General features: G+C 30.3%; 1 protein-coding gene across 1 annotated transcript; it reads left to right on the top strand.

Moving 5' to 3' along the window:
• On the top strand, positions 1 to 3,023 carry LOC123196609 (F-box/LRR-repeat protein At1g06630-like). Its single transcript, XM_044610663.1, has 4 exons — positions 1 to 584; positions 681 to 990; positions 2,626 to 2,694; positions 2,919 to 3,023. Exons 1-4 carry the CDS (start codon positions 1 to 3, stop codon positions 3,021 to 3,023), a joined length of 1,068 nt encoding a protein of 355 aa, XP_044466598.1.
• Positions 3,024 to 12,467: the final 9,444 nt, after the last annotated feature.

Genomic DNA, 12,467 nt, shown 5'->3' with positions numbered 1-12,467 from the left:
ATGGGAAAAGTTCGAAACCGCCGTTTTCAAGCCAAAAAATATAATTTCCGTAAGCAAAATCCTACAACCTATGAAGTTCAGATCAATGTGCCGAAAACAAATAAGATTGACAGCCACGAAACGGGTGTTGACAGGCTTAGTAATTTGCCTGATGATATCATACGCCGCATCCTCTCTATGATGGACACAAGATCAGCAGTAAGAACTTGCCTGTTGTCGAAGCAGTGGAAGCATTATTGGACCGAAATCGAAAGTATTAAATTTGACGACAAACCGTTCAATAGTTGGAAAGATTATGCAAAATATATCCGGCATGTGTTACGTCGGCGGAAGCCTTTTCGTCTCCGTAGGCTTACGTATAATTGCAGCGGGAGAAAGGACAAATCCCTTGTCAGCCGAATTTTCAATTATGCCAAGAAATACAATGTTGAAGTACTTGAAACAGATCTATCTACTTTCTGTCCAAGGTTTTACGAGTGTAAGACTTTGAAGACCCTCAAATTTGGTCCAAATTATAACATGGGAAACTTGCCAAATCCTTTTGGGTTTGAATCTTTAACAAATTTGCAACTCTTTGGAGTATGGTTATCGAATATAAATCACAATCATGATCTCTTCTCGAGTTGTTTAAATCTCAAGAACCTATTATTAATCAATTGTCGGATGTTTGCCTTGAACAGCTTCAACATTTGTGCTCCAGAGCTGGCTAAGTTGACTGTTTCAAATATTTTAGATTGTAATTCTGGCAGTAAAACCCTTGTGATATCTGCACCAAAACTTAAAATCTTCTACTTCAATGGGAGGTATCCTCTTGTATTAAGAAGTGATAAGTGTTTAAGTTTTGATATAGTGGATATGAAATTTTTTCTTCCAGCAATTGATTCCCTTGAGCAATATAATTTGAAGAAGCCATACATATCAGGTCTGCTAGCCATGGCTAAAGGGTTCAATCACGCAAAGTCAGTCACAATCTCATTCAATTTTTCAAAGGTAACTATGAGTTTATTATTTGTAGTATAGTATGCAATGCAAGTTTCTTCAGAAAGTATAATGTCTTGTGATCTTTAAATTGTAAGACAACATTCATTTGGAATTCTTGGGATGTGACTATGTCAGAGTAGAAATTTATCAATCTATGAGTGATTAAATTAGGAACTTAATGTTAAAGGGTTTTACATTAAATGTAAAAAATTAGGTTAAATAGGGTAATTCTTAACACATTTATTAGAGTCAGATCCCAAATATGGTGTTGTAGAGAACTCTATCGTTGGAGTGAGAATTTAGAACTTATAATTATGTGACTCATTAGGGATTAAGTTAGCATTTGATGAGTTGAGGGCCTTTGAGCTTTATAAACAGGACAAGCTACACTACTGAGGGTTGAATACCTAGTGTCATAAAACAGTTTCGAAGTTAGGTCCGAAGTTCTAATATTTTAATATTTGCATAGTATAAAATTTAAGGTTGCAAGTCAAATCTTTTACAAATAAAGTATTTGTGTATGAAATTATATCTCAGTTGTTTTGATCCATGTCATTTGTATACCACATTCTACATTATTTGTTTTGATCTATGTCTTTTACAAATAAAGTGATCTCTTTACATGATATCAAATTTTGGACACCAACATTGCAATGTTTACAAGGCTACATTCTCTAGAAGAGAAGAGATAGGTACATTAAACAATTTAACGAAGTCTGGGTTTAAGAAACTATAGTTCATTACACCAAATAGGTTAAATATCATTTGGATCGGATACCTAGGTGTCTTACTAGTTGATGGGAGACCAAAGACTCTAAATCATAGAAGGAAAGTTAGATTAAGGCAAGAAGGAAAAAGATGCAAAATTCGTAGAAATTCGAAAAGGAGGAAGCAGGTGGTTTGGTGGGAAGTCTAAAACAGAGAGCAAATTGGGTTAAGACAGAAGAAACGAGCAAGTGAAAATCTATCCATTAGAAGCATGATGATGTGACATGATGTGGCAACCAAGGATGATGTGTCAACTTCTTTAGTGAAGTGGCATGATGACATGGGGTGTGCATGATGATGTGGAGTTGTAAGAAGCCTTTTCCATATGCAATAAAAATTCTTAATTGAGTGAAGTTTGGTTAAATTCAGCTTTCCTTAATCAAATTTAGTTAACTAAGTCTTCCATTAATATTTGTTTTCCTATTGTTTTAAGACTTCTATTTTAATTTTATTAAAAGAGTTTTCAGGAGTGTTTATATATTTAGGAAAGCTATATTTAATTTAATTAACTTTATTTATCTAAACTCTAATTTTTCTAGAATTTGATTTTAATTAATATTCCTAATTCGACTTATACTAATACCCTAGTTTAATAAGTTTTTCTAATCTAATCAAGAAAAATAAATAAATATATATATATATATATATAAAAGAGTGTGAGTTTTTGTAATTCAAAACACTCTTATTTGTAAAACCTTAATTTGAATTATTTATCAAAAAAAAAAAAAAAGAAACCTTTTATGTCTTGTTGTGAATCCACTATGAATGGTTTAATTTTTCACTCTTGGTGTAATTTCTTCAAAGGGAATAAATAGAATTGCATCACCCTTGGAAAAAATTTTCTTATTAACTACTAGGCTACCGATATTTTGTCAGGGAAAATTGTTGTTGCATCGAAGCCATAGGACTCTGGAGACAAAAAGTAAAGTTATAGAGAACTATGAGGTTTGATGTCTATTGCCATATCAATTTAATTTTTTATTGTTTCATTCTTATATTTAATGTACGAATAAACTCGGTGGTGTATATGTCAATTATGTAGGAATCCATAGACATGGCATGTTTGACTCGGTGATGTATAAACTCGGTTATGTATTTAATGTATGTATGAACTCATGATTTGGAGTCTAGGTTTTCTTATCAGGTATGTTGCGTTGTTACATTTGTAGGATGTTGGAGAGGGAGGAGAGGGATGGTCAATTGATTTGACTAAAGTTGGACTGCATTTAGAACCGTGTGGATTTTACATGATGTGGATGGCTACCAAGATATGATGAAGGAAGCTAGTGTTCTTCAACCATGGATTCAAATCTATGGCGAGTTCACACTATATTTATTAGTATTTTAAATATACTATATGTATTTTACGACATAAGTAAAAAATATATATTTTAAAGAATTCTAATTTAATATGTGAATTAATATACCTTTTTGAAAAAGTGATAATATGTTACGGGTTAACTTGAGAACTTTTGAAATTTTGGGGGATGGTTGTGATTTTTTTAAAATGATGGCATGGTATTAAATTTTCTCAATTTTTTTATTATTTTTAAAAGGATAAATCCTACAGTGCAATATAGATTTGGTTATCGCGATTCACACCACTAAAATTTTGAGGGGTCGTTATAAATACGTATAAATTAAGTATTACATAATTAATTAAATTAATATAAATTGTAATATTAATGAATATTGAGCAATTAATGCAAATAATAAACTAGTGAAATAATATTACCCAAGTCAAGTAAATTCAAGACAATTGCGTATCATTAAACATTATGATCACATAAGATTCAAATCAAAGATTGTGTTGTTAATAACGATGGAAAAAAGAAAAAAGAGAAAACAAAAGCTGTAGCCACAATATATGGAATACTAAGCCAAAAAAATATAGAGAAAGGCAACTCACAAAAACAAACACACTTAAAAAGAAAAAAAAAAAAGATTATAGACACTGAAAAACTGAAGGCCGGGAGAAGCCAACCCAGCAGCCACAAACCATTCCCTTCCAAGCAAAACACAAAATGGAAGTACAATAGGAGAAGCAACACCAGTCCGGGAAGCAAAAAGAAACTCTGGTTTTCTATCAATAATTTGAGGAAGTTTGAGATGTAAACACTCTAGTTTTTTTCATTATACTTATTTTTCGGGGAGAAGAGGCAACACCATTCAAGCAAAATAACTTCTATTGATAATAACGAAATAACTTTAGTATAAATTGAAAAATTGAAAATCATAAAAAGTTGAAGAGGAACATAGGATAAGAGAGACACCAGAGAGAAGATGAGTTTCAGTTGACCATCATCAATGCTATGATAAGGACAAACAGTTCGACCCACTAACGATTCGAAGACGAGTGTTTGTTGCAAAAAAAATAAGGAGAGACTAAAACTGAAAATCTACTACATTTTTATTCATAAATCAAGAGTCTCTATATATAGACATTACAACAACACAATTCCAGAAAAATGCAACTAAAGTCATCAACTGAAGCCTACATAAATGCAACGTAAACTATCCTTAAAGAATAGGACAGACTGACTTTTTTAACAAGACTTATTCTTCAACAATCCCTCCCTTAAACTGAATGTTAGCAAACAATTAGTTTACTAAGCATTATCCTGTGCGCAAGCACCAAGTAACTTCCTTAGCTTCTGAAATGTAGCCAACTTGAGGGGCTTGGTAAAAATATCAGCAACCTGGTCTTCACTTTTGTAATAAACAAGATCAATCACTTTTTCTTTCGTGAGATACCTTAAAAAATGATAGTTTACATCTATGTGTTTGCTTTTTCCATGCAGAACAGGGTTCCTGCAAAGTTTAATTGTTGAACTACTGTCACAATAAATTAAAGTAGCCTCCTATTGTTTGAACTGTAGTTCTTCAAGAATCTTCCTTAGCCAAATGGCTTGACATGCACTTGATGCTGCTGCAACAAATTCAACTTCTGTTATTGATAGGGTGACAATTGGTTGTTTCTTTGAAGACCATGAGACAACCCCTGATCCTACCATAAAAACATATCCTGAAATGCTTCTTATGTCATCTTGATCGCCAACATAATCACTATCTATAAAGCCAAATAATTCTATTTTTCTTTCCTTCTTGTAAAACAACCCATAATCAACAGTATCTTATAAGTATCGTAGAATTCGTTTTGCAACAGAAAGATACATCTCCTTTGGGCATTCCATATACCTGCTAATTAAACTCACAACATGCATTATATCAGGTCGTGTTGTAGTCAAATACATCAAACTTCCCATGATTTGCTTATAAAAAATGTTATCCACCTTTTGTCCTTTAGGATCCTTTAAAAGCTTTAATCCAAACTCAGTTGGTGTACTCACAAAGTTGCAATTCTTCATCTGAAACCTTTCTAAGATTTCTTGAACATACTTCTTTTGGGAAATAAAAATCCTAGCTACAAATTGCACCACTTCAATATCCAAAATAATGCAATTATCCAAGATCAGACATATCAAATTCAACCATCATGGACTTTTTAAATTTGTCAAACATAACACTATCATTTCCAGTGAAAATAAGGTCATCAACTTATAAGCACACGATAAGCATTTTTCCTCCATCATCCATTTTAATGAAAAGTGTATGCTTATATGGACATTTTTTAAAACCTTCCTTCAAGAAATAAGCATCAATTCGACTATACCATGCCCATGAAGCTTGTTTTAGCCCATATAATGCCTTTTTAAGTTTATATACCTTATTTTCATTTCCAAGCTTCACATAGCTAGGTGGTTCACTACACCATAAAAGGTCTAATGTAACAGTTAAATTTCGTTGTTAAAAACCCATAAAACCGTAACTTTTGACTTTAGACAATGAAATCATAGCCACCACAAATGCCTCCGCTGCATTAGGTAAAAGGCAACGATTTATACCCGTTTAGCCAACAGTAAAAATAACCGCTACATTAATAATTCAAATGCAACGGTTTTGGTGTAATTTAAGTTAACAATTTGCTTAATCCCAAATGCAACAGTTTCAGTTACCAAAGGCAACAATTATAAAGAACTTTAGACAATGGCTATAAGTTATTTTAAGCAACAGATTGTGTTATTTTTTAGCAATGACTATTTTACTAAAGCAATAATTATTAGAGAGATTAGGTGACGATTATATGCTACCTTAAGTAACAGATTATATTATTTTTAAGCAACGGTTATTAAGCTAATGCAACGATTATTAAAAACCATTAAGCAACAGTTTCAAATATTTTAGACGATAGATTGTGTCATGCTTAAACAACGACTATTTAGTTATTGCAACGATTTGTAATATTGTAAAGACAACAATTTTAATGGTTAAACAACAGTTATATATTTGTTGTTGCATTAGCTATATGTATTTAATACAACAGTTTGTGTACATGATGCAATGGTATTTTTATATATATTTTTCCTTTTTCCCTATTTTAAATAAATAATATATGACCTAAAGATAATAAACTAAGTAATCAAATAAGAAATAGAAGGATATAACACAAAATCATGTATTGTAACAAAAGAATTTTTAATTCAAAGTCAAGAAATTCAAATTTTTATAATAAGTACTTAACATAAACACATTTAACATATCTCATCATAATTAATAAAGAGAATTTATGTCCTTAGATAAAAGACGTCCTCAAAAGAAGCCTAAATCACAAGTCTCCTCCATAATCATAAAATGTTTACTCTTTTTCCAGCATCATCAATCACCATCCTTAAACAAAAAAAAAAAAAAAAAACAATTAAATTATTATTTAACCAAATATTAGAATATAAATTAATAAACTATTATATGCTCACATATCACAAAATCTATAACCCATCTTATATCTAAACTAAAAGCTTGTAAATATGATCCACTATGGTCAAATTCCACTACAACAACCAACAAAATTGAAGAAAAAACAATTACATTACAACTTCCCATTAGTAAAAACAAGTTAAATTGCAGTTGGAAAAAATTTTATATTAAAGTGTCTAAATAATTGTCAAACAAGTTTATCATAATTATTTTATAAAATAAATGATATTAACTTTTAAAGAAAATAACATTTTTACCTTTTGTTGTTTTGTATAGTTGAACCACCTTGAAGTGAATTAAGTCCTGTAATCAATGAACCAAGTGCATCCACATTCATAGTTGGGTTAACTTGTGCTATTTGATTCACAAGCACTAACAAGATCTGTTGTGCCATTGTTGCACTTTCAGCTTCCATCTTTTCTTTCATTTCAGTAATTTCTTTAGTCATTTTTTCCTTCTCAACTTCTAATTCTTCTTTCATTTGGGCAATTATTGCCCTCTCTACTTCTAACTTCTCCTTTACTTTTTTTTCCAATGTTGATTTTATGGATTCAATGCACTCCTCTGGAAGTTTATAGTTATCCTTTGATGGTCATTTTCCTCTCAAGTCAATTGGTGTAACAACGTTACCCATTAATAACACACGACCAGGTCGTTTTTGCCCCAATTCAGTTGTAACTTCTTCCAACATTTCACCACTTTCTCCTCGAGATTACAACTCTTCAATTCGAGCTTATAAACCATAAAAAGTTAAATTGCAAGTGTTATAATAACTTATGTTTGTAAATAAAAAAAAAAAAAAAGGTTGCTCTAACAATTTTGTTTTATGCTAAACATACTATTTTTTCTCAAGTACTATTATCGTCTTGATATACACGTCCTTCTTTTTTTTTCCGAGTAGCTAGATACATTTCAACTTTGGTAGGAGATTCTTTGTTCTCCTTCGAATTTTGCTAAGATGTAATAACAAAAACAAGTTACAAGCAACACATTAAAACTCAAATTCAAGTGAATTAATAACAAATTTTACAAAACTTATCAAATTATGGTAGATACTGGCAAAACTTTTTAGACCAGTAGTGTGCATATCATGTTGTTTTTTGTGATTTTCAATATTGATGTTAGCTATTTTCTGCATAAAAATCTCAAATTAGCAAATGACATCTCAATAAATATTCATTTCTAAGGTCTTGTGCGAAATGAGGATACAATGAATTAAATTTCTTCCAAGCTTCACCATCAACTAGATGCCTTAAATTTCCATCTTTAGTACAATATTTTTCATGCCATGTCATGCAATCAACAATTTTTTTACATAAAAACAACCGTTGAAGCCTAAGAATCAATGGAAAATATCTAAAAACTTTCTTAGGGATTTGACACCCTTTTTTAGATAACCTTTCCTGACTATTCCCTACAACATTTCCATTAGATTTCCATCTAGATGCACCACATACCTTACATGAGCTTAATGTCTCATTCTCATCCCAAAAGAGCATGCAATCATTAGGACATGCATGTATCTTCTGATATTCAAGCCCTAAGTCTTTCACCATTTTCTTAGCTACATTAAAAGATGTAGGCAATTTTGCATAGGGAAATGCCTCTCTAAGCAACTCTAGAATATTAGTAATCGCCACATTACTAATTCCATGGATGCATTTCAAAAGATATAAGCGAATAGTGAAAGATAACTTTGAAAAATTTTGACAACCCGAATATAACTCTTCTTTCCCTTCCTCCAATAATTTAAAGAATTTCTTAGCCTCATCTGTTTGACCCTCTCTAAATTCTTGGTTACATGGAATATCTTCATTGATTACACCTCTAAAAGTGTCATGCAACAGTCCATCTATATCATCACCCATATCCCTTTTGTCAGATTGGCTCATGTCATCTATATTCATACTAGAATCTAGTACTTCACCATGAAAATACCAATCATTGTATCCTGGAGTTATTCCATCAATAATCAAATGCTCATACACTGTGTTTCTACAATACCAATAACATAAATGACACTTCTTGCATAGGCATAAAATTACATTCCCATGAGCTGCCAAGAAAAATGCCTTGTCAAGAAAATCATTTACCCCATTCATATATTTATCACTATATCTAGGAAGATTCATCCAACTCTTATCTCTTTTAGCCATGCCTTAATAAACTGCAAATATATATAATACACAAAAAATTAACTTTTAATGATCCTATGATAAATAACTCAAACCTATGAAGCAAAAAGTTGTCATGATAAGTAATTAAATAAAACCTTTATAAATGAATGCATGTATTGGACCTGTTTTGACTAACAATGATAATATGAATATGAAATATTAATGATGCAACAGTTGTCATGTTTTTCAGAATGAAGTAAAAAAGTCTAAGCAACTAATTAGCGCAATATAACTATATGAATGAAGCAAAAAAGTCTAAGTAGTTGTATTTGACATTAAAAAATATTGATCTAACAGTTGTCATGTTTTTTTAGGTTTGATATGAAGGGGTCCCTATTGATGGATGTGTTATGATAGTATTGCTAGAACTTACCGATTAATGTAAGGCCAAATAAGTATTTACCACCAAGAAATTTAAGGTCATAAGAAAAGGCTAACTAAGGCAATAAGTCTCTACTTGAAGTAATCTGTCAACACTGCTCCTTCTCTTTATTCTGCTACTCTAGTTTCAACTACCTGCCAATACTCCTTAGATCTTAAGAAATTCTCCATCAACATGCTTCAATGATCATAATGACCATCAAAACGTGGTATTATTGGCTGCACAAAGTTATCTATTGCCATTGTTCACTTGGAACTTAAATCACTAATTCTGGCTAAACTCTTCTATTTCTGAAATCTACTGCAACTATGCTTGTTTACTGTTGTCGCAAAAAAAAAAAAATTAATGAAGTTGCTACAAACTCTCTGCTTTTACAGGAAAATACTAAAGTTGTTGGCATATTTCCTTTCTATGCTTTAACTCATAGTTTTTTTTTTTTTAGGCTCTCAAGAACTCTCACTTGTGGCTCTAATACCACTGTTGCAGAAAAAATAAGGAGAGACTAAAACTGAAGATCTACTACACTTTTATTCATAAATCAAGAGCCTTTATATATAGGCATTACAACAACAAAATTCTAGAAAAAATGCAACTAAAGTCATCAACTAAAGCCTACATAAATGCAACGTAAACTATCCCTAAAGAATAGGACAAACTGACTTTTTCAACAAGACTTATTCTTCAATAGTTTTAGAGGTTTCACTGTGATTTTGAGCATAAAAGAGGAGACGATTTTCATCGTTGAACTCATCAACAGAGGAAGCCAACATTTGATGAGTTCTAGAGGTTAGGGACTTTGTTTCAAAAATGTCAGTTAAAAAAGATGGAATGTATTAAATTATTGAAGCGAACAACTATTTTATTTATTTTTGAAATCAACTCGAAAAGTTTAAGTATTAAATTTTATTTTCTATTAAATATTATTTAATTTTGATAAAAATATTTGGTCTAGTTTTTTTGTTTAGATAATTTTTTTTAGGATTGGATTCAAACAAAATTGGTTTAGTCTCAGAAACTGATTCAGTTTGGTTTGATAAAGTTTAAATTTGTTTAGTTTAAATTTGAGCCAAATTTAAATAAGAAGTTTTTAAAACTAAGTCACACTCAAATTAGGGATGTTTAGATCACTACTCGAGTTCATATCCCCTCCTAGTTTTGTATATACTCATACACCAATAACAACGGGCTTGTAAGTTTTTAAACAAGAAATTTAAAAATTCATTGTTGAAACTTGAAAGTATAACTTTGTTTATTTTTAATGAAGATATAAATAATTGGTTATTAAAGTTATAAAAATATTATTTATAATGGTGATATATTTATTTTGTCATTAATTTTTTTCTCACTAAAGATTTTTTTTTTTTGGTAATGTTTGCTGCAAAACATAATATAGTTTTGCGAGAACATTTGTTTCCCTTCTATACCCTTCGATTTGTAGATTCTCTCAATGTGCTTAATCTAACAGCATTTCCTACACTTGACGTCTAGCCTACACTGGCACTTCCTTTGTAGGTGATTATTCTTCTTGTTATGTGCAATATTTTTTAAATCAGGTTGATAATCAAATTGATTGTCTCACTAGTTTATGATTTGATTGGAAACTGACTGACTCAACTTATTATCAAATTATAATGAATAGATTTTACTTAAAAAATTGTAAAAAATAAAATCAATCAGAATATCGATATTTATAAGAATTAGAATATATCTTTTTTAAGAAATATTAATTATTTATTTGATTTTAATGAAACAATTAAAATTAAAAAATGTTTCAATCTTATGATATAAAAAAATACATAGTTTTGCAAGTTATTGCTTATAGAAGATATTTCAATGGATATGAAATGCTTCTTTTTCCTCTTTTTTATTTTATTTTATTTTTGAACTTATTTTTCCTTATAAACATTTAAAAATTCATTTAATCTAATAAAAATAATCAAATTACTCAAAAATAAATAAATTTTCAAAAAATACCCTAAATTTTGGTCAAACCCAGTTCTATCGGTTTTGATCAGTTTATTTGTTTTAATCGGGTTTGATTAAATTAATAAATAAACTGTTTTTTAATATTAGTCAAACTAGACTTGAAACTAGTTCTCAATTCAACTAGTTAAATCGATTAATCTGATCCGATTTTTAAAATATTGATTGTGTGGACACGGTAGATAAGTTCCATCCTTGCTTCTGTTATGTCGTTATTATTACTAGGCTTGTTATTATTCATTTTGTTGCTGTTTTTGTCTTTGTTTCTTTAAAAACACCCTCAACTCTGCCAAGGATATACTTGATATATCCTTTGACTCTTCTAATGAAAAGATTTTATACTCATAATTCTCAGGTAAAGTTACAATAATTTTTTACACAATTCATTCACAAGAGAAGTCTGTACCAAGTAACCTCACTTTGTTTGCTATAATTCATAACCTGTCAGAGTAATCATCAAGCATTTGCATATTTTTGGTTCTTTCATTACCTTGGTTTCCTTTTTAAAATAGTTTCGGATGTCTTTTATAAACTCTAGGTTCATGATACTAGTAAATATTATATTTGACATGACAAGGAATATGTAGGTCTTAGGTTGGGCTTCCTGGTTTTTCTTTCCTCGTGGTTCTTGAGGTGAACCATTGTAGGATTTGTAGAAAATGGAGGAAGAATATAATCTTCCTTTACTAACTCCCAGAGGTCTAATGCAATAAAATGAATGGTTATTCTGACTACTCATACTCGATAATTACCATCATAAAATATTGGTGGCATAATAAACGAGAAGTTTGTATTTGTTTTTTATTACATGATCATTGTTGTGATTTTGGTTTAGTAGTTATGCTTTGATTTGTGTTTGTGGAGTCGCTTAACTCACAATTCCCTCATTACAGTTGCTCTGGTAACAATTTGTTGCTCTATTGCACTAAAACATCACACAAACAAAAATACAACAGAAGAATTTTTAGTAAAAAAGACAAGAATTTTGAGACCGAAAAATATTTGATGTTATCCTGATTCAATGTATATCTTTAAGTACATCAAATGTTAAACAAATAAACTTAGAAAATCTCCTAACAACGAGCCATAAATGAACATAAAAGAAACAACTAACTTCCTAAAAGCTTGGTCTTTACCTTGAATGCACCATATTGACATCAAATACAGTTCACCTTAGCTCATATTTTGCCCTTATTGAGAGCTTACCTATCAGCAGATTTGCCAAAAGTCAATCTCAAGATAATTTAGCAGTTGTTAAGATATCTTTACAAAATCATTAAACAAATTTTCTTTTTAATGGGAAATTTTACCTTGACTTAAACCCAAATTCTTAGTTTTTTTCACAAATATTGAACACAATT

The sequence above is a fragment of the Mangifera indica genome, chromosome 14, assembly GCF_011075055.1.
Source record: "Mangifera indica cultivar Alphonso chromosome 14, CATAS_Mindica_2.1, whole genome shotgun sequence".
In the NCBI taxonomy this organism is placed as follows: domain Eukaryota; kingdom Viridiplantae; phylum Streptophyta; class Magnoliopsida; order Sapindales; family Anacardiaceae; genus Mangifera; species Mangifera indica.
The sequence above is the reverse complement of the archived record's forward strand: the minus strand, read 5'-3'. Positions and strand labels throughout refer to the sequence as shown.